At 39.2% G+C, this 26709-nt stretch overlaps 1 protein-coding gene across 1 annotated transcript in view; it reads left to right on the top strand.

The window, feature by feature from the left end:
• The first annotated feature begins 15335 nt into the window (after positions 1–15335).
• PIWIL4 (piwi like RNA-mediated gene silencing 4) overlaps positions 15336–26709 on the top strand; it is a 50891-nt gene continuing 39517 nt past the window's right edge. Inside the window, exons 1-4 of the mRNA XM_017498394.2 lie at positions 15336–15425; positions 16689–16767; positions 20394–20525; positions 22676–22890. Of these exons, the coding sequence (XP_017353883.1) occupies positions 15336–15425; positions 16689–16767; positions 20394–20525; positions 22676–22890 (516 nt within the window). The remainder of the gene's footprint in view (positions 15426–16688; positions 16768–20393; positions 20526–22675; positions 22891–26709) is intronic.

The following is a 26709-nucleotide window of genomic DNA, read 5'->3' as shown; positions in this document are numbered from 1 at the left end:
AAACACAGCATCTGTTGACAAATGGGGAGTTAAATCAAGAAGTCTGAATTCACTGACAGGGAAAGTTGGAAACTTAACAAGAAATCAACATTTTAACAGAAATATAGAACTGTCCGTTGATATATGACAACAGATTCTTGAACTTGATTGCTCCTTTTTTTTCATTTTGGAAAATTCACATCCATGGCCATTTTTTCATTCCTAGGCAGCGTATTTCATCTGTACTCAATATTCACTTTTAAAGAAATCTATTTTGTTATACTGTCAAAATCACCATTTTAAGGATTAGAAAGGGTAGAGTGAAGAAAATTAAGAACTCAGGATATTTAATATGCTTAGGAGTTTCCTGTACAAGTTTATTATAAAACTATTTCATGTAAGTTTTAAAGAATTGGATTTTTATGACAAATTCATTTTCAGATCTTCAAATGAATGTTTTAAAAAACTACTGAAGCCAGGTGCAGTGGCTCATGCCTATAATGGCAGCACTTTTGGAAGCCAGGGCGGGTGGGTCGTTTGAGCCCAGGAGTTCAAGACCAGCCTGGGCAACAGGGTGAAACCCCATTACTACAAAAAATACAAAAATGACTGGGGCATGGTGGCATGCACTTGTAGTCCCAGTGACTTGAGGGGCTGAGGGAGTAGGATTGCTTGAACCCAGGAGGTCAAGGCTACAGTAAGCCAAGATTGTGCCACTGCACTCCAGCCTGGAGACAAAGTGAGATCCTGTCTCAAAAAATATTACTAAATCTCACCTAATATACAAAAAAAAAAAAAAAAAAAGCCCTATGAGACCATGAGTGCTAAGCATCTTAATCTGAATTATTTTTAAAAAGGGGAGAAATGAGACTATTCAGCAACTTTTAACCAACATTTCTCAAGTGGCTTACATGTGTAGGCACTGTGCTGGGACTTGAGGATGTAAATAAAACTAAAGCAAGGACCTTGCACTCAAAATAGTCTTTTGGACAAGTGTGTGCCTTGTCAGGGAAACAGACATGTTGAGAAATAATCCCAATACATGATATATATATTAGATCATATGCAGAACAAAATAATTTAAATAACTCTTAGTAGGAGCCTCAGAGTTGCCAGAGGAATGCATTTCAGGAATGAATGTCCTTCATCAAAAACTAAGTTTTCTTAATGTTATTTCTGGAAAATACAAGTGCTGCAGACTCTAGTCTCAGTACTTTAGGTAACTGATGGTTTTCACTAATACTACAGTTAAAAATAAGTGTTATTATTAAGCATCGCCTTCAAAATTACTAATCTCTGTAGGGATTTTGCTCTCCTAGCAACTGGGAACACCTGCCCTTACCCTGTGATTTTTCTCGTTCTCATATGTTGAGTACACATTTTAGAAATCTCTGTTCCATTAGCTGAAACTTATTCTGAAATATAATTAAACACAACCATCTTAGAAATCAAATAGTAATATGTTTAGATAACTTTAGATAGCCTAGAGTTTATCAAACCTTCTTGGGGAGGTACAAATTTGTGGCTTTGAGGTTAGGATTCTTTGCCAGATGTTTTAATTCACTAATATTTGTTATTTAATAAGCTCCTACTATGCACAGGATGCTTAGGTATGGTTTTACTGTTTAACTCTTCAGTTAAAGGCATTGTGGTAGGCAGCTACGATGACTCACATTGGTCCCTGCCTCCTGGTATCCATGCCCTCCTGTAATCTTTCCCTTTTACTTCTAATGAATAGAATATGGGAGAAATGCAAGGCTGAAGCTTCTGAGATCAGGTTATACAAAGACCAGCTTACTTTCTTGGGAGCCCTTTCTCACCCTCTAGCTTGCTTGCTCTGAAAGAAGCCAACTGATGTGGCGTGAACTGCTCCATGGTAAGAAACTGAGGAAGACTTCTGAGGTCATCAGTCCAACAGCTGGCTAACAACTGAGTCCTGCCAATCACATAAGTGAGTTTGGAAGTGATTCTCCCCAAGGTGAGCCTTCAGATGAGGCTCACATGTTAACTGCAACCTCATGAGAGACCTTGAGCTAGAGGCCCCCAACTGGGCCATACCAGGATTCCTGACCCACAGAATTTATGAGATAATAGATATCTGTTGTTTTAAGGTTTGTTATGCAGCTGTAGATAATGCAGGCATTATCCCAATTTTAGAGATAAGAAAACTGAGACTCAAACACGTTAATCATGGACAATCACGCAGATAGTAACTGAGCCAGGATTCTAATAGATCTATTTGACTCCAAAGTCTGTGTTCTTTCACTGTCGTACTCTTTCATTAAGTCTAAGTTTTGCAGTAACTGTGATGTTTGCCACCATACCCCAGTTTATGTATGTCTCACTGATCTTTAGGTTCTTATGTGGTCATGTTTCTCAACTTCTCTGAATTTGAGTTTTCTTATCTGTAAAATATGAGGCACATCTCTAGCACTAGCTAACCAGGAGGCTTGCTGGGTCTCAGTGTCTGGATATTTGGAGCGAAGCAGGAGACAGAACTAGGAAGGGCTTCTTATACAAGGTGGGCTGACTCACTAGAGGCAATGCCTTGGGTGGTTGCCAGCAGTTCTTATGGTGTTTATAAGAGCCTACAAACCTAATGGTGAGGGCCAGTATTAGGTTAACAGCAGTTATGATCTTGTGGGATAATACTCTCCAGATGGACCTGACATGGGGCCAAATGGGTAGTAGCCTTGCTGTTTCAGGTGTCCAGTTCATGTTATTTGGAGCATAATGGCCATCAGTGGCCAGTATTACAGGAAACAGGATCCAGGGTTGCTCTGGTGCTAGGTTCCTTATCATTCTACTACCTTTCTAATTTTCTGCATTCCCAGTGATGAACAAACAGAGAATACTGGTAGTATAAAGAAATTATAAAGAAATAGTACTGGTTTTGTACCGACTTATTGCAGGTCCTTGATTTCCTCAGGTACTTTTAATTTATAATATGTTGTAATGTGTGCCTATTTCTCTATATTTCCCAATTTGGGGTTTGAAAATGCGGTACTGTAATTTTGGAGGAAAGCCTCCCTGTTCACAGATGGGTGATTGCGGGTTTAGGCTATCCATAGAGGATGCCCCAATCCAATTTTAACAAAATCTTTTTGCCTGTGAGTGAAGAGGGAGGATAGATGTGTGTTGTGTGCTGGGATGGGGGCACAGGGGTTTGCAGGGTGATGCTGCTGAGCTGCCCGCTGGGGCTTCTGACAAATTTTTAACTTGAAAACCCTGAAGAACATTTGACAAAGGAATTTGGTAGCTATCTGCAATGTTTTGGCCTAAGTGTTGTTAATGTGTGTGGATTTGTGGATTGCTCCTCATGTGGATTTCTCTACAACTGGAGCACTAGAAGGTACCTATCTCCTCTTAAATATCACCTATGTCCAGTCTTGTTATCATGTCATTATGCTGGAACTACATTCGTATGTAAGACATCTTTGTTGAAAGTTATGTTTCTGTTATTCATAGGTTTATAGTACTCAAACTTTAAGCTACAGGCAAACAAAAATAACTAGAAGCTATAATAAAATTTGGGCAATAGTCATTCCAATTATCAGAGCGCAATTTTTTTTACTCTGATATTCAATATTATTTTAATAATAATAGCCTGCCTGGGAGGCAGAGGTTGCAGTGAGCTGAGATCATGCCACTGCACTCCAGCCTGGGCAACAGAGACCCTGTCTCAAAAAATGAAAAATTTAAAAAACAGACTGATAGTTGGTTGCTTTTCTTTTCATAGCTCATTATATACATATTAATAGTTATTCTTATGACTTGGATTATCTGCTATACCAATATATTAAACTTAAAAAAAGAAGTCATTGTGATGCCAAAAGTACATGTTCAAAGTACTTTTTAATTTTCAGGTTGCTTTTTCATGTGTAGCTACTTATTCATTTTTCATTTGTCTAAGCCTAACAATTATCAAAGTGTCTCCTCCTCCTCCGTCTCCTTCCACTCCTATACTTCTCCTTTTCCCTCAATGTGGAGTGGGCAGAATTCTAGTTATATTTCAGTTATTTGAACTTATACTTGAAATTAAATCTGGGACTATAGAATCATGTCAAATTGGAACAGTATGTAGTAGCTTTGACTTGTCTGATTTGGCTGGTCATCTTGATATTGTACAAGTGATTAGACTAGTATTTCCAGAATGGTGCTGCCATAAAGATTATCTGTGGCCAATGTGTGAGTCTCCTCCAACCTGGCATGTATTATCTTCTACCACAATTACAATCTAGCTTAATCTGTATAAATTTCATATATGAAAACAGAGTGTTGGTGGGATAACTAGAAATCCAAAATCAGTCAATCAGATTTACTAATGCACAAGGATCACAGAAACACAAATTTACAGTTCCCAAAGCGCTTTTTACATACTTGTTTTATAGTGTTTATTTATCTCTCCATCCATCATCCATTCATCCACATGTATTCAATAATCCATTTAGCCATTCATTTAGTTAATATATATTTATACATGATAGGTACTATGCTGGGGACATAGATGAAAAACATGGTCCTGTCCTCAAGGAAATAATAGTCTGGAAGCAGGCACAGATAAGTGAAGTAACAATTTTCAAATGACTTGAGAAGAGTCATGGTAGAGGAATACATGGAGCATATGGGAGCATGGACAAAGGGTGTCTAATTCAGCTTGGGTGCTGAGGATGGCTGGAGATTAGGGAAAGTGTCCCTGATGTGGAGATGATATTTGGATGAGTTCTCAAATCTAAAGAGGAGTTTCCAGTACACTTTAGAGGTGAGCATGACCGCAAGTGTGAGGGAATATGGTAGGTTAGAGGACTTGCATGTAATTCTGGACTAAAAAACAAGGGTGGACGGGGGTGGGGGGGCAGAAGCAGGAGGTGGGGATGCTATGAGATGATCCTAGAGAGGAAAACAGAGTGATCACAAAGAGCCTTATAAACCTGGCTAAGAACTTTGATTTATTTTGTAAGTAAATAGGAAACATTGAAGGATTCAGTTTAGACTGCCTAGAGTAAGTGCCAAGGAGAGATACTGCCTTTGCCCTTGCTTCCTCTCCACAGATTTTTGAGCAGACAGCATTTCAAGGCATTGGGGTTCACCATGGTCTATTTATTTGCATGTTCAAAGCCTAATGAGACTTGGTTAATTCACTTCAGCGATTCTGATAGTGCAACACTGCCAATGCCACTCCAGCATCTAGAAAACAGGACTTGTGGTCAAGTTCCAATACTCTCAAAACTTTCCTTATGCCTCTCTGGACACAGCTTCTTCTGCTACTCCAGCTCCTGAACCACTGATCTGTTTTCTATTATTAAGCAGTATGTCGCTTTTCAATCTGGTTTATTTTGCTTAACATAATGCATTTGTGACTCTTCAATATTATTGTGTATCAGTAGTACCTTTCTTTTTACTGTCTAACAGTATTCCATTAATTCTTTATGTATTCTGTATACAAGTGCTTTATCAGATATATCTTTTATAAACACTTTATTACGTTGCCATCTTTTCATTCTCTTAATAGCATTTTTAGGTGTGATTAAGTAGGAGAACTAAAGTTTTTAATTTTAATAAAGTCAAGTTTATTAATATTTTATGGATTATGCTTTTGGAGTTGTATCTAAGAATTATTTCCATGGTCATACAAATTTTCTTCTGGTAGAACCTTCTGGAGGAAAGAGAAAATAAGTAACCAAATAAATAATTTTTATGGTATATGAGGGCTCATTGTTCAGAATAATATCCAGCATTGTCAGAGGTGTTTGAACCAGAGCAACAACATCTCGAATAGGGGTTGGGTACAATAAGCCTGAGACCTGCTGGGCTCATTGCCAGTAAGTGAGGCATTCTAAGTCACAGGGTGAGATAGGAGGTCAGCATAAGATACAGGTCATAAAGACCTTGCTGATTAAACAAGCTGCAGTAAAGAAGCCGGCCAAAACACACCAAGACCAAGATGGTGATGAGAGTGACCTCTGGTTGTCCACACTGCTACACTCCCACCAGCACTATGACAGTTTACAAATGCTATGGCAATGTCAGGAAGTTACCCTTATGGTCTAAAAAGGGGAGGCATGAGTAATCCACCCCTTATCAAGAAAAAGCCATAAAAAATGGGCAACCAGCAGCCCATGCTACTGCTCTGCCTATGGAGTGGCCATTTTTTTTATTCCTTTACTTTCTTAATAAACTTGCTTTCACTTTACGCTATGGACTTAACTCGAATTCTTTCTTGCACAAGATCCAAGAACCCTCTCTTGGGGTCTGGATTGGGACCCCTTTCTTGTAACAGCATCTTTTATCTTTGCTGGGGCCCAAATAAGAAAAAAATGGGTTTTGCACCATGGGGTAGGAAAGAAGTTCCTTTAATAGGGAGAGTACATAAGGTTGACCTCAGTGGGAAAAGGGCAGCTCAGAGAAGGTGAACTGTATTGAAGCTGCAATATGGCTAAGTTGGGTACTTCCCTACACACATTATCCAATTTTACACTCACAACCCCCCTGTGAGTTAAGTTTATAATCCTCATGTTACAGATAACTGAGAGGCAGAGCTACTGACTTCAGATAACGCAGCTCCTCTCTGCACGGCTAAGGCTGATTCTACATGTCTTGGACACCAAGGCTACTTGTTTTCCCTGTGAACTACCCTGAGTTTAGGTGGATGAAAGATCAACAGTCTAAATCTTTAAGCTTCTAAGATTGCTTAGATCGTTTCTGCAATAAAAGTAAGAAAAAAGACTATTGGTGACTTGTAGACTTCTTTTTTAAAAAAGCAGAATCTAATTTTCAAACAAAAGTTTATGTAGATCCCCAATATATGAAACAGATTCAAATAGAGCGGTCCTGTTGGAGCTGAGTCACTCATGACTCCCCTCACCAACCCCCTCAGGAAATTCCCCCTAAATGACTAAGCCCCAATGTCCCAACGACCTTCTCTTTACTTCATGAATATTACCATGGTATTGGGCCAAAACAGGATCTGAACCAATTAGGATGTTACCAGATTTTATTACCTCGAGAAATCTCAGTTTTCATAACTCCATGTGGGAAGACTTGACTGGCCACAAAGTCTGACAATAGTATGGATCGGGGTGATTGTTATTTGAGGCATGAGTGCAGTAAGGAAATTAGTGGGTCTGAGTTCAGTGGTTAACAGAAGGCTTACTGTTCCCACTTTTTCGGACTGAGGTCAACAACTCTGAACTTTGCAGATCTTAGGCCAGTTTGCTACTCTTGGTAATTCTCCCTTATTTACAAAGCTGCTTTTGAAAGATATCCCTCCATTCCAATCACCAGCACTGAGAAAATTAAAAGCTTTAACTGAGTCCTTAGGATAGTCAGAAATTTGGAGCCCTTTCTTGGGGTAACAAAATAAGCATCCAATGTTGAGAGAATCTAACTTCCTTGTTTATCCTGGTAGGCCCCAAGCTGGAACTGGAAAGACACCACATGCAACTCTGCACAGTAAGTGGGGAAGTACTGACTTGGGGGGGAAAGGGAGGAGCTTTGCTAATTAAGGAAATAATTCCTTTCCCAGGGTGTCTGTAGGTGGTCCTGCTCTCTACCCACCTCTATATGTTACCTGTCCTTGGGAGAGATACATGCACTGCTCTAACACATTCCATAATTAAACAGAATAAGTGGACATGCCTGTAACTCACACAGAACGGACTATTGCAGAGTACCCAGGTCTACCCTGGCCATTGATATTAGAGGGCCAGAGATCCTCCCTCACCATACCTTCTGCATGCTTCTGTGGGGCTTGGGAGCCAGTGGCCATCCTGACCTGTTGCTGCAGTCCCCGAGAGTGCGTCTACATCCAATCACTCAGTCTGCAGGATTCATATGGGGGGTGAGGGCAAGACCAGTGTTATCTGCTGGGCACCATAAGTACAGTGCATAGGGCCTACGATGCTTTTGGGGGACCATGAAAATGTTTTAATTTCTTTTAAAATGAAAAGAGAAAAAACTCGGCCAGGCACACTGGCTCAAGCCTGTAATCCCAGCACTTTGGGACACCAAGGCAGTTGGATCACCTGAGGTCAGAAGTTTGAGACCAGCCTAGCCAACATGGTGAAACCTCATCTTTACTAAAAACACAAAAATTATCCAGGCATGGTGGCACATGCCTGTAGTCCCAGCTACTTTGGAGTTGGGAAGCTGGAGCAGGAGAATCACTTGAACCCAGAAGGCAGAGGTTGCAGTGAGCTGAGATAGCGCCACTGCACTCCAGGCTGGGCGACAAGAGTGAGACTCTACCTCAAAAAAAAAAAAAAAAAAAAAAAAAAAAAAAAAAAAAAAAAAACAAAAAAAAAAAAAAAAAATCCGAGAAAGAAAAAAAAATTCTTAGAAGAAAATGTTTTAGTTACAGTATTAACATATTCATTTTTGTTCCACCAAAGTTGTAAAATATAATTTAAAATTATTTTTGTAATGGAAGAAAGAGCTCACAAAGGAAAGTGCTTAGGGCTAAGGAAAGTCAAAATGACACTGTTGAGTCACGGGAATGGGGCTTCCTGTTGGAGGTGGAGGGATTTTCTTGGGGAAAGAGAGTGCTTGTGTGAAGAATTATAAACCTAATGGAGAGGAAACTAGGGGAAGAACTAGGGAATAGAAAAGCTCTCTATTGTAATCATTTCCTCCTATTTTATCTTGTACATGTAGAAATAATCTTAAATCCTTTCTGGAGCACAATGGCACAAGGAAGCAGATGATGCATTTTGGAAAGATTTCCATTACAATGGTTAAGCAACTTAACATCTAATGCTTAATGGGAATTTTTCTTTCTCTGAACATATCAATAATATATTTCTCATAATTTTTTAAAAGAAAGCAAGACTGTTCATGTTACAGATTCAAGAAGAGTAAAAAGTCATGAGTGAAAAGTCATGACAACTAAATGCTAATGCATTATTCTGACCTAACTATATTCTGGGCCAGAAAAAAACTGCTTTTTTGGGGGGGACATTTGAGGACACTTAGCAAAATTTAACAGTGGACTATAGATTAATCAGTAGTATTTACCCATTTTAAATCTCCCACTTTAGACAACTGTGCTGTGGTTATATAAGGGTATGAAAAAATATTCTTACTCTTAACAAATACAGTAAGTCCTCAGCGTTGTCACTAGGCTCTTGGAAACTTTGACTTTAAGCCAAACAACATATATGAAACCGATTTTACCATAGGCTAATCGATGCAAACAAGAGTTAAGTTCCTACGGCTGACTTCTGGTCACAAAGTATCATCAAACTTCTAAATACAGACCCCAAACACTTCTAATATTAAACATTGAAATGTGAGTTCTGTGTACATTTAAGAAAGGTTAATAAAAACAAGTAAGATAATTATTTACCCAAATTTTCCAGTTTAGGGTCATGAGTGCCTGGAGCCTATCACAACAGTTCAGGGTGCAAGGCAGGAACCCTTCTAGAACAGGACTTCATTCCATTGCAGGGAACACTCACGTCCACACCCATATTCACTTAGACTTGAATCTTGTAGACATGCCAATAAACCTAACATTCACAGTTTTGGGATGTGGGAGGCAATTGGAGTACCCAGAGAAAACTTATGTAGACAGGGGAAGAATACGCAAACTCCAGGGGCTGTGGCTGAGAACAGATTTTTTTCTCATCAACATTAAAAGGGAATGATGTTGAACAAAGTAACATTATTCAAAGACCTGATGCACACACTAAGCTATTTAAAAGTCAAAGATCATGATGTCAACTTCTTTGCAGAATGGACCAGAAAAAAAAAAAAAATATATATATATATATATATATGTATGTATATACATACATACATACACACACACACACACAAAGAAAAAATAATAAGGCAAATATAGCAAAATGTTAACTGGTGAATCTTGGTGAAAGGCTTATGGGCATTCTTTGAGTTATCCTTGCAACTTTTTTATAAATATATTTCAAAATAGAAAGTTAAAAGAATGAGACTGTTCAAAATTAATCCAGTATTATTAAAATAAGGCCCACCAAGGGTAACACATTGATGCGCTAATTCCACAGATTTTCAAGCACCTACACCTGTGCCCAGGGAATTAATTCTGTGTTAGCAGGAACCATGGATACTGACAAATGAATTAGCAGATGCGAACAGGCCTACACTTGTACATGACCGTTCTTTTCTGATCATTCTTTTTCTTTCTTTCTTTTCTTTTTTTTTTTTTTTTTTTTTTTTTTTTTTTTTTTTTTTTTTTTTTTGCAGTGCATTAATGCCACTGCCTTAGGCTTCCATATAGCTTTTAGTAGAGCTAGGATTTTCTCTTTNTGAGATGGAGTTGTTTTGCTCTCCAGGCTGGAGTGCAGTGGTGCAATCTCAGGTCACTGCAATCTCTGTTTCCTAGGTTCAAGCAATTCTCTTGCCTCAGCCTTCAGAGTAGCTGGGATTAGAGGTATGAATCACCACACCTAGCTAATTTTATATTTTTAGTAGAAATGGGGTTTCTCCATGTTGCTCAGGCTGGTCTCAAACTCTGACCTCAGGTGATCTGCCCTCCTCGACCTCCCAAAGTACTAGGATTAAAGGCGTGAGCCACTGCACCCAGCCTATGATTGTTATTTACAGGGTTTACCTAATAAAAGTCATTTAAAAAATGAAGTTGCAGCCACAGACAAGACTGAATAACTGAAAAACTAAGTTTTACACCTGACTTGCAGGATGAGTTCAGGCAAATCTTTGAATTGTGCTTTCTCGTTGATAAAATTTAGACACGAATGCTTGGACATTCAGATACTAATGCTTGGAACCGTTACCATTTACAGTATTCCACAGCAGGCATGGAATATGTTTTAGAATGAATACTATATTCTCCTACTGAACTATGTTAGCTTAACTTTCCTCCCAAATACAACCTGAGATAAGGGCTTGCAAGTGAGTGGTCTATTTTGGTAAGTGACAGCAAGGAACAGGAGACAGAGGGCCTGAGAAGGATGAAATAAGGGAGGATGGAATTCAACCCAAGGATGCATTATCAAGATCATCACTTCTGTGGCATCTGCTACTTGATCCCACTAGGGACCCACTGTGAAGCCAAAGAATGCACCACAGAATTATCTTCTCCATGGATGGGAGAGAAAGGATTTATCCACATTCTCCCACCCCTTTTAGCCAACGGTTGCCCCATGAAAGTGTTAACTTGAGATTTACTTCTGTGTCAGTATGGCTGTGGGTGTCCTGTTGCAGCAGAGAGGCCCTGGGACAGAACCGAGAGATGTAGGATTCAGTTGAGGTGCGAAGCTATCAGGTTACACTGTGTGCAGGCGATTGCCATAGTAATGGCTGGAGCTGAAAGGTGGACTGAGGAAAATGTGAAGGAAGGGTAGCATGAGACAAGAGGCAGCTACGACTAGCAGTATCCTAAACCAATACGTGCACATGGAGTGATCTGACACAAGTTCAAAAGTATGACATATTGCAAAAATTGTATTGAATTTTTATAAAATTTGTTCATCACATACAATAAATTATGCAATTTTTATTGCATGGCAAACACTATACAAACATCATCATTATTTCATTTAATCCTCAAAACAATCCTTAGAGTAGACATATCTCAGCAATTCTCAACCAGGAGTGACTTGCCCTCCCAGGGACAAGGAGCCGTGTCTAGAGACATTTTTGGCTGTTACAATTGGAATGCTATTACCATCTAGTGAGTAAAGGTCAGAGATACTACTAAACATTCTGCAATGCATAGGACAGACTTCCACAACAGAGAATTTTCCAGCCCAAAATGTGAATACTGCTGAGGCTGAGAAATCCTAGTGTGACACTATCCCCACTTTACAGTCAAAGAAACTGAGGCCAAATGAGAAAATGAGATTATGTAAATTTCCTTGGGTGAGGCTAGTGAGCAATGGAGTTGGGATACAAATTGTGGTCTGACTTTAAAGCCCATGCATACATGTAAACTTACTGTACTGCCTCCCTACTGATGAAGAACTTTGTTCCTTAGTTCAGCTAAAACAGTTCTTGTCACACGACCAGGAAAAGTTAGGCATGCAGACACAATAAAGGGAGAGGGAAATGAAATTTACTGGGCAAAAAGGAAAAAAACTTTTGGCAAAGCGAGAGGCCCCCACCTCACAGATTCATTCCAGGCCACACATAGGGACTGAAGTGCCCAGGCTCCTCCTCACTGCCAGCGGTTGCTTCCAACTTGCTGTGGCTCTAACCCCATTTTTCCAGTGTGCAGGTGGGTCAGAGGTTCTCTGGGGACGTCCCCTTATCTTTTTCCTGCATCAATCACTACCACAGGGAAAGTACATGTGCATTAAAAAAAGCACATGTGAAAGGCACAATGTAAATGCTTTGTATGTCGGTTATTATAGCAATCATAACAGAGAGTTGAAAAATGCAGATAATGATTAGAAATCCTTAATATTTTGATTTTATAACACATTCGTAGTCAGAAAACTGAAAGGATCTGACCATTCAAAGGTCACATGTATTCTCAGCCTTTCTTGTCACTCTCTCATGCTACCACATCAATGCAGGTCACATGAAAAGGAATGTAGTATCTGGAGGTTGTACATTTGGAAAACATGAGATTATTTTAGCATTCAGAAACAAAGCACATATTTTCAGAAGTAGATTCCTTGTCCACAATGTGTTTTCCACCTGCCCCTCCTTTGTAACACAGCAGTTTATGATCACTCACAACTTTCAGACTCATTAATTTTCAAATAAATCTATTATTATTCATTAAAGTAGCTTCACTGAGCCAAGTCCAAGGCTGGCCATCATTATGTCTTTCACTTGCCAGTAGTCAGGGTTGTGTTCCAAGAGAACCTCGTAAAAGGGTATTCTGACGGAGAATAAATAGAAGGGCAGAGCAGGAAATAACACACAGGCTTTGACCTTTTTCCTCTAGTAAGAGTTGTATCTAAAGTAAGGCAGATCACCTTCTTGGAGGGAGGAGAGTAGGAAATGAGTGGATACAGTGTCAGCTTTACAGGTTGACAGACTTGAATTGGGATCCCAGCTATGCCATATAACGTAGGGCCTGGGCAAGTCACTTAGTTTTCCTAAGTTTTAATTTCCTAAACTATAAAACTGGGGCAATAATGCCTAGCATACTGTAGGTATTCGATAAACATTAGCTATAATATTTCTTTAAGTCCCCAAGTACAGAAAGTTGAATTAATCATATTCTTTGATTCATTTTATATGATTCTCACAGGTCTGTGCACATTCTATATTATACTGTATTGTCTTTTGCTTTCTCTTCCTCTGCCCCATTCACATTCCTGTTTTATTCCCTTATATAAGTACTTAATCTATTGTGTCTCTTCTTGGACATATACATTTACTTAAAAAATTAGTATGTATCCCATATGCAGGTTTTAAAAATTAGTGTAATGTTTTATCATTGTATAGCTCTCAACCTTTTTTTAAGCTTTTCCTTTATCCAACACAGTGTGTTTAAGATCTATTCATGTTGCTAAATTTATATTTATGTCATTATTCCTGAATGTTAGCCTAGTAATCCACTCCATATGTCTACCACATTTTACCTACCTGTTGCTCTTTCTGATGGGCATATAAGCGCCCCAAACTACCTGCCACTCCAATAATACTCTGATGAACAGCCTGTGTATGTGCCCTTATAACTTCAACACAAGCTTTTCAACAAATCCAGTTTGCTATTTAATAAAATTCTACATACATTTATAATTAAAAGAATATTAGAAAAGCAGGACTAGAAGAAAGCTTTCTCAAGATGATAAAGACTATAAATTAGTTATTTATAGCAAATATCAAACAAAATGGAGGCATTTCAGTCTCTTTGAAATCAGAAAGAAAACAAGAATTCCAACTACCACAGTAACCTTCAACATTGTACTGAAAAATCTGGGCAACATAAGACAAGAAAAACAAAAAGAAAAAGAATAAGTGATGAGACAAAATTCTTATTATTTGTAGATGATATGATTATCTACATACAAATTCAATGAAATCAAAAGACAAGCTCTAAGAACTGAGGAATTCAGCAAGCTTGATAAACAATATCAACTTTACAAAAACCAGTATCATATGTCTACACTAATAATTACCAAGTATGAAACATGACAAGAAGATACAGTTCACAGTAGTAACAAAAACTATGAAATTTTCAAAAGTTCTCAGTACATGAGACTTTTATGAAAAAATTAAACTCTATTAAAAGATACAAAGAGAAACTTGAATAAATGGAGGAATTTAACATTGTGAAGATGTAAGTTCTTCCTAAATTGATTTATATATCGAATACAATGCTCTTGAAATTTAAGCAAGATATTTAAAGACACTTGATAAACTTATTTTAAAATTTATATGGAAGAATAAAGTTTGTGAATAAATAAATCAGGTGGAAAAAAATGATCAAAGAGCAAAGACTAATCCCACAAGATTTTATGAATAATACAAAGTGTTAAACTGCTGATGCAGAAATGGAAGGGTCAGAGTAGATCTATGTATACATGGGAATTTGCTGGAGATGGCTTCACAAACTATTAGAGAAAGTATATGCTATTTAATAGATGATGTCAAGGAATAATGGCTCACTATATGGAGATAAAGTTGGACCTCTATCTCACTCACATATATACCTACATATGTGTGAGTGTAAATTCCTGAAGGATAGAAGATACTTAACTGTGAACAGTAAACTTACAAAGTTAATAAAAAGAAAGTATCATATCATGCCTTGTCCTTGTGATAAGTGGAATTTTCTTTTAAAAATACCCAAAAAGCACACATTTTTAAATGGCTGAGTTTGACAACATTAACATTTAAAATTACAGTTAAAGCACTGTATAGTAAAAATTAACAAGTGATAGACTGGAAGTAGATATTTGCAATTTTTTTACAAAAAGGTTTCTTCCAAATCACAAAGATGAGAAACTATTTTTTAAATGGGCAACGGAAGAGACAGGCAATTTGCAGAATGGAAGACTCCAAAACTATCACACTTATGAAGAGGTACTTACACTCATTGGTGAGCAGAAAACACAAACTGAAAAAAAAAATTGTTTGATGCCACCCAATAGACATAAGATTTGCAAAAATTTAAAAGCTGGATAATGCCAAATTTGGGGGTGGGGGTGGAGTTAATGGGAAGAAAAAGGAAGTCCTGCCCAGGCCCACGTGCTCGCGCCAATCCCCACGCCCCTGCGCGCCTTCTCCACCCACGCACGAGCCTCGGAGGCATTTCTGGCCCTGCGTAGCTTGGGGTTGCCGGACATCCACCGCTTCCAGGCACAGTTTCGCCCTTGCAGCCTCACTATCTGTAGCCAAGGCCAAACACACCCTAACTGAGACTTTGCAGCTCTTGTGGCCACTCTGGGCTCACCGGAAACATGAGTGGAAGGGCCCGAGCGAGGGCCAGAGGCGTCGCCCGCAGCAGCTTCAAAGCCACAGAAGTGGGGCGCACACAAGCCTCGTCGTTGGTGTGTAGAATGCTTATTGCGCATGGTTTCATTTTCTCCTCCCTCTCTGGTTTGAACAATGCCTTGCTCTGCATGTGTCACCTCCTCTCTGTTGCGAAGTAGTGCGTTGTCTTTTCTGTCAAGTTTGAGTCTTACCAAGGTTTCTTCTCATAGCTTTTTTCCTTCTAAGGGATCTTGTCTGAGTAAGATATTAATGTAGGTATATTAGCCAGTAAAGAGGACTGAACACTGGGGACCAATATGTCATTCTCTTCTACTTTCTAAGTTTTAATTTCATGATTTGGTTTTAAGTTGCCTGGTAAAAAGTGATTTGCCTTCATAACATTACACGGCATATAATCTAATGCAGTTTGTCTAGCTAATTAGTATTTAAAAATAAATACTCTCATACAAGCGGTTTAAACTACTGTTTCTTGAGCAACCACTATAAGGAAAGCTCCTTGCTGGATTTAGGCAACTAGATTGAATTTACCTGCCAATAAGCAACTATGGAGTAATGTCATTAACACAACTACATATTCTTAGCATTTGGAGCAAGTATTCAAATGAGTAGTTTGTGGTCCTTATGCCTTTTTTCTCATGGAGTGGTCTTCTCTGGACTTTGTTCATTTTTTAGCAGGCCAAGATATAGTAACTTCCTGAACAAAGAGAAGTAGCCACTGTGAAAAGAGAGAGTACTGATGGTTTCCTTGGCCTGTTTTGTGAACCTGTTTTGGCCCAGTTTATTCAGGCAGTCACGATCTGAGCTGCTGACCCGGGTCTCTCTGTTCATTTTCTGTCCATGGGCCATGGAAGCATGAGGTCCATGTGCCTGTGTGCTGCCTGCCCTCTGGTGGGCTCCCTGGGCACAAGAATCTCACCTCTGCCTCTTTGCACCTCCAGCTATATCTGGCGACAGTTGGTACTACAGTCAAAGTTTGATGACTGAGTTTCAACCTCCGCCTTGCTTGAACCCGGGAGGCGGAGGCTGTAGTGAGCCAAGACTGTGCCATTGCACTCCAGCCCGGGCAACAAAGTGAGACTTAAAAATAAATAAATAATAAAAATAAAAAGTTTGATGACTGAGGAAAACTATAGTGTGTTCTCCTTTTTTCTAGAATGGGCACTCTCTTCTCATCTCTCAAAGGTTTTACCTGTTACCATTTTCTTTGCCTAGTTCATGGTAATCTAATGACCTGACACTGTTCTTAGGATAATCTTTTGGTTTGTGACTTACCATTGTAAATTGGAACAAAACTTTTTTTTTTTTTCTGGCCATTTTAGCCTACATCTGTTGATCTTAGTAACAATGAAGCATCCTCTAGCAGTGGCTTCATGGGAACAAGCAGGATTTCAACAAACCGTGAGTGCGACTCAGCCTGTTCATTTAGTTCCATTCACTGTAAATGGAGCAAGAGGAGCCCTACTAGGCCTTACAGCAGCAGGCTCACCTCTTGCACTTCCCGATTTCCTTTCCTTGAGGGAATCCCTTTGTCATGTTCCTTTGAGACTCTTCAACATGGAAGCATGTGCTGCATTTCCTGGCAGTGTTTGGTAGACAGGAAGCCACAGATATTAGGAAGTCAGTTTCCGTTTCTTTCTATTCACTGAAGAATTTTGAAAAAAATGCTTTAAAAATCTTTATGGTGTTGTATAGAAATAGCATTTGATCCAGTAACCCCACTGCTGGCTATCTGCCCAAAGTAAAATAAATCGTTATATCCAAAATATATCTGCACTTGTATGTTTATTTCAGCACTCTTCACAATAACAAAGATATAAAATCAACTTAAATATCCATCAATGGATAATTAAAGAAAATACGGTATACATATATAAGACAATACTACTCAGCCATAAAAAGAATGAAAGCATGTCTTGTAGCAGCATGGATGGAATTGGAGGCCATTATCTTAAGTGAAATAATTCAGAAACAGAAAGTCAAATACTGCATGTTCTTTTTTTTTTTTTGCTATTTTAACGTAACTATTTTCTTGTTAAAATTATTAACTATAATTTTGATAACACCTAGATTTTTTTTTTTAAGATGGAGTTTCACTCTTGTTGCCCAGGCTAGAGTACAATGGCATGATTTCTGCTCATTGCAACGTCCTTCTCCTGAGTTCAAGTGTTTCTCCTGCCTCAGCCTCCCAAGTAGCTGGGATTATAGGCGCACAACACCACATCCTAATTTTTGGTATTTTTAGTAGAGACATGTTTTCACCATGTTGGCCAGGCTGGTCTCAAACTCCTGACCTCAGGTGATTTGCCTGCCTTGGCCTCCCAAAGTACTGGGATTACAGGGGCGAGCCGCCGCACCTGGCCTGTATGTTCTTACTTGTAAGTGGAGGCTAAATAATATGTACACCTGGACATACAGTGTGGAGTAATAGACACTGGAGACTCAGAAGGTTGGGAGGGGAGTGAGAAATTGCTTAATGGGTGCAATGTACATTATTGAGATGACGGTTACACTAAAAGCCCAGACTTTACACTCTGCAATATATTCATGTAACAAAACTGTACTCGTATGCCTTAAATTTATATGAATTTTTCAAAAGGCAAAAAAAAATCTGAATGGCATATAAATGCCAAAGCCATTGCTTGGAAGGATGGTAGAAACCTGGTACACGCATAGCCACTGCTCTTTTTTCCCCCTCCTGTGGCAAACATCACTATTCAATGGTAGCTCTCTTCACTGCAAAGCCAGATTTGGTCTTAGGATACTTGCCAACATGCTACTCCAAGTCACCACAATCACACATTGTGCCCCATGTGTTAGTCTGCTAGGGCTGCCCTGACAAAGTAGCACCAATTAGGTGGCTTAATCAGCAGAAATTTATTTTCTCACAAATCTGGACTCTTAAAGTCCGAGATAAGGTGGGGACAGGGCTGGTTTCTTCTGAGAACCCTCTCCCTGTCTTCTAGATGGCTGTCTTCTACTCGTGTTCACATGATCTTTCCTCTGCATTTCTGTGTCCTAATTCCTCTTCTTATGACACCAGTCATAGTGGATTAGGAACCACCTTAATGACCTCACTTTAACTTAATCACCTATTTAAAAACCCTGTCTTCAAATACGGTGACATTCTGAGGCACTGGGGATTAGGACTTCAACATATGAATTTTGAGGTAACACAATGTAGCCCATGACCCTGAATAAAACCAGTTAGCCATCTCTCTTGTTCTACCACAACGTTTTTTATTTCCACAGTGACTGATTTCTAGTAAATGTGGAAACTCTAAGCACTTAGCTTCTCCCAGACTCTGAGGGTCTGGTCCCCTAAGCATTTAGGTTCTCCCAGACTCTGAAGGTCAGGTCCCCTGATGCATCTTATGTCTGATTCTACTGTTCCTCACTGGGAGTTTTCCAGTCCTATGTACGTACCCCTGTGATCCAAACACACAAATGAATGTACAGCCTGTGAGCACAGAAGCCCTGCTCTAACAGGCCCAGTGCGTTCCATTATTTTCAAACATTATTCCATCCTTGCGAATGCTTTTTCATATCTGCCACACATTCTCATGAATGTGAGTGATGAAAATCCTTCAACCTTGGAGGGCAAATTGGAGTTTATTTATTTATTTAAAAATATATATAATATATAATTTACCACTTTAATTACTTTTAAATGTACAGTCTCGGGAGATGAACTTCATTTGTATTGTTGTACAACCATCCCTACCATCCAACTCTAGATCTTTTTTCACCTTGCAAAATGGAAACTATGTATTTATTAATAACTCCCATTCCCCCATCCCTCCAGCTCCTGGTAAATGTCATACTCTGGTAGCTTGAATTTTCAGAAACTACCTAACATCTTTTGAAACCAAGAGCAATGGCTTATATGGACAATCTAGTGAGGGTAATAGAATTAAAGATTACATATATTTTGTGATTTTTCTGGGAAACTTAGACTCCACTGAGCAGGGGCAAGACAGCATTTGAGCCAGTAGCAGTTCCATGTAGGGTGGTTTTATACAGTGACTACATCAAAGGCAGTGGTCATGTCAGAGTTCTAGAAATTAATATTACTTTGCAGTAACATTTTGTATTTTTATATTTTAAAGTTATTTTCTACATGCCAAAAAAAAAGTCAGCATGTACTGTACTAATTTAAACAGAAAATACTCATTTGGAAACAGATTTTAATTTCATGTTTTCTAGAAGCTATCAGTAAGGGATACGCTCTGAGGTGAAACACTGGCTTTTATTCTCATGGGGAATGATCTAGAAAAAAAACTGATGGTAATGTTCTAGGCAGTTTCTCTTCTTTTCACTGGGAAAGGTCAGAGATTCAGCCTCTTTCTGGGCAGAAGTTGATGAGGACAGAATTTAGTCTGTAACTCTTCAGGGTGTTATATAAGAGGTAAGGTCAGGAGAGCTGCCTTCCATAAATAGGTATGGAGAAGGGAATGGGGAGGGAGAGCTTTTTCCTTAGCCAAGAAGAGAAAGTCTACAATATTACTAGAACAAGAACTAACTCAATATCTGTTTTTGTTTTTGTGAGACAGGGTTTTGCCCTGTCGCCCAGGTTGGAGTGCAGATGTGACCATGGCTCACTGCTACCTCTGCCTTCTGGGCTTAAGCGATCCTCCCACATCTGCCTAGGAACATGCCACCACGCCCAGCTGATTTTTTGTGTTTTTGGTAGAGACAGGGTTTCAACGTGTTGCCCAGGCTGGCTTCTAACTCCTAAGCTCAAGCAATCTGCCTGCCATGACTCCTAAAGTACTGGGTGGGACTACAGTTATGAGTCACCACACAGGGCCAAGATCTGTTATTTTTAACAAAACAGTCTGTGTTTTCTTCACAGTTTTCCATTTTTAGACTGAAGACTTCTGTATAGTCATGAATGTTTTCAGCAGTATCGGCAAGCTGCATTCAAAACCACAAGCTTTGATTGCACTGCATTTTTGAGATAGTAGTTGTAAACAGCATCACTAGAATGAAATATGAGCTGTTACTGCATTCTCTTCATATTTTAGGTAAATATGAGATATCTTCTTGTGATGCTGGAAGTACCTTCATGGAAAGAGGTGTGAAAAATAAACGGGACTTCATGGATTTGGATATCTGTACCAGAGAAAAATTGGCACATGTGAGAGACTGTAAAACAGGTACCCAGTTTTATGTTACTTACTTTTTAATGTTACCAAATCTTGCTTAAGGAATTCCACCTTCTAGGTCTAAAATAAATAAATTCATATGTTTGCTTAACAGATATTTACTGAACATCTGCTATGTTCAAGGCACTGTTAGAAGCTTTAGTTTTCCTAGCCTTAATTTTCTCTTTTATTAATAGAAATAATGTCTTCCCCAAAACGACATCTCACTTTTGGAAAAGATTTTCTTCATATACTGGAGTGGGAATTAAAAAGATGTTTCTTCTTCTTCCGGGGAGTAATAACCTTTCTGGACTTCAACTGTAAAATGAAAGATGTAACCTATTTGGGGAATTTTTTACCCAGATTCCCGGCTCACCCCTAAAATTACATGCAAACTGCCAGTATACATATTTTCTGGAAAGTAGGTCTGTTGTTTTCATTGGATTCTCAAAAGGCTTTGTGGACCCCTTACGAAAGTTAAAACTCACTGATGCAGATCAGTGTCTTCCAAACTTTTTAAACCAAAATAACAAATATATTATTATCCAGCATACACACAAACTGTCCACACACAATTGAAGCAAAGTTTCATGAAACAATGCTTACCCTTACTACATGCCAGGCACTCTCTTCCACTGTTTTATTCTGGTCATTTCATTAAACATGCAGTTCACCCCACCTGATTTCTTAACTGCAGCACTAATGGGACCCAGCAGCCATTTGAAAACTATCATGTGTAGACGATCTTGAAGGGTCTTACCAGTTCTGACAGTCTAGGTTGACTACTTTTTAGTTACATGAGCAGCTAAAATATGCTGCTTTGTCATTTCCTCAATATCTGTGAGAACAAAAGAGATATTTTATTTAACTAAAATAGCACTAAGATTTCTTGTTCCTACCAGGTATATACCCAAAGTGGAAGCTGAGGAAATACTGAAGCACAGCTGATATCTTGTATTCCTCACCACCTTGGAGTCTCTAGTTTGCTTTCCTCCATGAGAAAAGCAAATACAGTGCCTAGTCTATATCATTCTTTTCTTTTTCTGAGACAGGGTCTCACTCTGTTGCCCAGGCTGGAATACAGTGGTGCAATCTTGGTTCACTGCAGGCTCTGCCTTCCAGTTCAAGCGATTCTTGTGCCTCAGCCTCCCAAGTAGCTGGAATTACAGGCATGGGCCACAATGCCCAGCTATTTTTGCATTTTTTGAAGAGACAGCATCTTGCCAGGTTGGCCAGGCTGGTCTCGATCTGCTGGCCTCAAGCAGTCCACCCACCTCAGCCTTCCAAAGTGCTAGGGTTACAGGTGTGAGCCACCATGCCTGGTCCCTATATCATTCTTCTCTGTAAGACCAAAACTGGATGATTCTCTGTAAGGCGAAGTGAGAAGAACCTCCTTCGTTCCCTCCTGGATTCTGCCCTGGGGGGAACTTACACCATCCTGAGCACTAACTGACTATATCGTGGCCAACTCTAATTTTGTCCTATAGATTTTTAAGATGTGAATTAAAATGTCTGTGTGGGGCTGGAAGTCTTGGAAGCACACATGGCCTCCATGTGTCTGCAGAAAACAAAAGCCCAGAAGCTCTGTCTGCTTTCGCATAGGAAAAATGACAGTTCCTTCCTCTCTCCCCGGCCTTCCCCTCAATCTCTGAGGGTCTTCTCTGAGATTGTTTGGTCTAACCACTGATAGAAGTTTTTCAGAATTTTCAGAAATATGATTAACTTTTGATTATCTGGATTTCCCAGAGGTTGGGGATAGTATATTCATAGTAAGAACCAGACTGTTTCTTTATGACAGCAGTATAATTTCAGAGCAGCTTCTGAAAATATTACTTGAACTGATTTGAATTACAGAGAATGAGAGTAGGAAGGCAGGTTTTGAAAGGCGTCCCGGAATGGTTGAGTTCAGATGTTTCTTGTCTCCCAAGGACAGGAGTGTCAGTGTCTGCTCTGTTCTTATGAGGCCTGCTTCTTGCATGGTACCATTTTAGCTCCCAACGGTGTTATCAGGCTGCAAGTTTTAGGGTGTATCTTGCATCACTGTGCAAAAATCTTTGCTTTATAGCAACTATTATGCATATGCAAATACATTTTAAATGATGTGATTAATATTAATATGTGATTTCTTGATTAAAAAATTATTTTTTATTTGTCTTCTTCAGGTTCCAGTGGAATACCTGTGAAACTGGTTACAAACCTCTTTAACTTAGATTTTCCCCAAGACTGGCAGCTATACCAGTACCATGTGACATATCTACCCGATTTAGCGTCTAGAAGGCTGAGAATTGCTTTACTTTATAGTCATAGTAAACTTTCTGACAAAGCAAAAGCATTCGATGGTGCCATGCTTTTTCTGTCACAAAAGCTAGAAGAAAAGGTATAGTATGATTAGTTTTTTCACTATATGTGTGGGTGTGTGTGTTTATGTGCCTACACATACATACACACAAGCATATGCAAGGAGACTCCAAAAGGTTTGTGGAAAAATAGAATTAAAAGGTAAACATAAAAAAATACCTTTATTGCTTACCAAGAGTTTTACCAAGGTCAAGATACTTTTGTAAGCAATGATGTCAGCCATTTAGTCCATATCTAAAGAACTAAGGGTCCTGAGAGTTTAACCATGTCAATGCAGTCTTTTTTACCTTATTAATTAAAGAAAAATGGGTGCCCTTTACAGATTTTTTAAGATTATAAAACAAAAAGAAGGAAGAAGGAGCCAAATCAGCAGTAAGGTGGATGCCTAATGATTTCTATTGAAACTTTTGCAAACTTGCCCTTGTTTGTTGAGAAGAATGAGCAAGACCATTGTTGTTGTGGTGCAGAAGGACTCTCCAGGGAATTTTCCTGGGCATTTTTGTGCTCAAGATTTGGCAAAATTTCTCAAAACACTTTCCTAATAATTGGATGTTACTAGTCTTTGGCCCTCTAGAAAGTTAACAAGCAAACTGCCTTGAGCATCTCAAGAAACTACTGCCATGACCTTTGCTCTTAATGGGTTGGCTTTTGCTTTGATTGGACTACTTCCCCCTCTCAATAGCCATTCCTCTAATTGTGCTTTGTCTTCAAGATCGTACTGGTAAAGGCAGGTTTCATCTCCTCTTAACAGTTTTTTGAAGAAATGCTTCAGGATCTTGATACCATTTGTTTAAAATTTTTATTGACAGCTCTGTTCTTATCTATAGCTGATCTGAATGCAATAGTTTTGGCAACCATCAAATGGAAAGTTTGCTCAACTTTAATTTTTCTTTTTTCTTTTTTTTTGAGACAGAGTCTCGCTCTGTTGCCCAGGCTGGAGTGTAGTGATGTGGTCTCGGCTCACTGCAACCTCTGCCTCCTGAGCTCAAGCGATTCTCCTGCCTCACCCTCCCACGTAGCTGGGACTACAGGTGCTTGCCACCACGCCTGGCTAACTTTTTGTAGTTTTAGTAAAGATGGGGTTTCACCATGTTGGCCAGGATGATCTCGAACTCCTGACCTCATGATCCACCCGCCTTGGCCTCCCAAAGTGCTAGGATTACAGGTGTGAGCCACCACGCCTGGCTCAACTTTAATTTTTTAGTCAGAATTGTATAAAATAAACAAATTGAGATGTCTGTGGTATTGGCTATTGTTTCTGCTGTTAATCTTTGGTCTTCTCAATTAGGCATGAACAAGATGATTTTTTTTTTCTTTCCAAATTTGTACAGATGATCTGCAGCAGGCCTCATCTTCAACACTGTCTCATCCATTCTTAAAATGAGTTACCCATTCGTAAACTGCTGATTTCTTTGGGGCATTGGTTCCACAAACTTTTCATTACACATCAATGATTTCGCCATTCTTCTACCCAAGTATCACCAAAAATTTGACATTTGTTCTGGTTTCAAGTTTAGCATAATTCATATTGCTCTAATAGGGGCTCTTTTCAAACTCATGTCTTATACTTAGTGGCTCACACTGAATCCTGTTAGTATGAGTTTATTTTGGTGCTGAAATTTAGTGCAAGTTAGTATGAGTTTATTTTGGTGCAAATAGTTTTGAAATCCATGCATAGTTTTTCATAATATGTATTTTCCATGAACTTTTTGAAGTCTCCTTATATATACTTATGTATTTAAGAGATTAGTTGATTTTCATGACAATTGGAATGAGTATTTGACTCATTCCTTTCCTCTTTCCTGTTCCCTTGCCTGAGAGCTAAAAGACTTCCTAATTAAGACTTCACTAGTAATTGATTTCTTAATTAAGAAGCTGATGGTCTAGTATTTTAAAAATAAGAGCTATAAGTGTCCTTGAAATATGTATCTTTAAAAAAATTCCCAAAGTAGGTAAGACTAAGAAACACCATTTGGCCTATGGCTTCAGAACTTTAAATTAATTCTACTTGTATTTTGCTCCTGCACACTTGTGGCTGTATGTACAAATAATTTTACATCAATTTTTGATGCTAGGACTGTCATTTATTTCATGAATTGCTCTATCACATGAAATATGAGTTATTTATATCAATTTTAAAAGTTCCTACACATGTCCTAGGATTCTTATCTAAGTTGAAACATCCCCTCCACTAGTTGACTCCTTGCACTCCTAGGAGTTCCAGAAGTTCTGTTCAGCTGCCTCGTGGCCTTCCACTGTTTTCCAGGCCCCATCTGTGCACCTGCAGCCAGACCGCTGTTGCTATTCATGTTTGTATGTATTTGCCACTCTCATATACTTATGAAGAGCCTACTCTGAACCTGGCAGGGTGTTGCGACCATGGAGCAAACAAAGATAGATAAAACAGAGTACTTGTTCTCCACAATTTCAATTTAGAATCAAAGGTTTTTTTTTTTTTTTTTTTTTACAAATAAATACTATGTAAGGTGAAATGAAATAAGTGCCATAATAGTAACTAGTATCTTTATTATGCTATCATTTATTAAGCACTTACTAGGTGTTAAGTACTGTCCTTCACTGTTCCCCAGATTACCACCAGAATACCTCTCTTGAGCAGATCTGTACTTTGTGTCCCATGAGTAGCTGCTACCATCACTGCTAATAACAATTACACCTACCAGATATGTGTTGATCACTTACTCCGTCAGGCTCTTTGTTTTTTTCTTGAGACGGAGTTTTGCTCTTGTCACCCAGGCTGGAGTGCAATGGCGCAATCTCGGCTCACTGCAACCTCTGCCTCCTGGGTTCAAGCAATTCTCCTGCCTTAGCCTCCTAAGTAGCTGGGATAACAGGCACCTGCCACCACACCCGGCTAATTTTTGTATTTTTAGTAGAGACAGGGTTTCACCACGTTGGCCAGGCTGGCCTCGAACTCCTGACTTCAGGTGATCTGTCCACCCTGGCCTCCCAAAGTGCTGGGATTACAGGCATGAGCCACCGCCTGCCAGGCTCTTTATAGCATGACCTTATTTCACCCTGTCATCACCCTAGTGAGGTTAAATATCTTGCCCAAGGTTGTCATAAAGAGCTTGATGAAAGGCAAGATTATTCCTAGCAAGACACTTCAGTGGGAGTGATAGTTCCTTCTTAGTATTTTGATCAGTGAGGTGGACAGTGGGAGATATGAGATTCCTAGGCAGAAGAGGCAAACATGCAATGATAGGAAGTGAGGGCCATATTTTAGAAACTTTTGCTCATTCAGGTTTAGCCAGCAAGGTGTAGAAGTTGTGATTTCAAAGGTACAGAGAACTTTAAATATCCTGCCAAGGAATAGAGACTCTTCTGTGGACCACTGCAGACTTTGAGAGAGAGTTTTTATGGCAGCTGTGTTAAGTTACAGTTACTTTGATCACATCCTATTGAATGGTTTACACAGGAGGAGGTGGGAAGATTAATAAAGTGCCACTGAAATAGTGTGGGCAGGGTGTCAAAAGGGCTTGAACAGAGATACAAAGTGCTGCCATTTATTTGAATTCCCAAGTGCCTATGCAATGGCTGGAAATAAAATCAGTGCATTATCTCATTTAATTGTTGCAACCCTGTGACTCTAGTTAGACTCAGTACCACTTTAGAGATGGGGAAAGATGCTCCACATCACACCAGCTGTAAAAGGCAGAGGACCAGGGTCTATCCAATTTCACATCATGTGCTCTTTAGCACTGTGGTAAATAATGGTGTTTGAACAGCTGATAGATATCAGAGACATCCCTGGTGTACATACAGTAAGACTTGCCAACTGATGGGATTGTGAATTGAGAAGTGAAAGTTTGCTCTGACT

Source organism: Cebus imitator, unplaced genomic scaffold, assembly GCF_001604975.1.
Source record: "Cebus imitator isolate Cc_AM_T3 unplaced genomic scaffold, Cebus_imitator-1.0 Scaffold241, whole genome shotgun sequence".
Taxonomy (NCBI): Eukaryota; Metazoa; Chordata; class Mammalia; order Primates; family Cebidae; genus Cebus; species Cebus imitator.
Note: the sequence above shows the minus strand (reverse complement) of the source record. Positions and strands in the feature narration are given on the sequence as shown.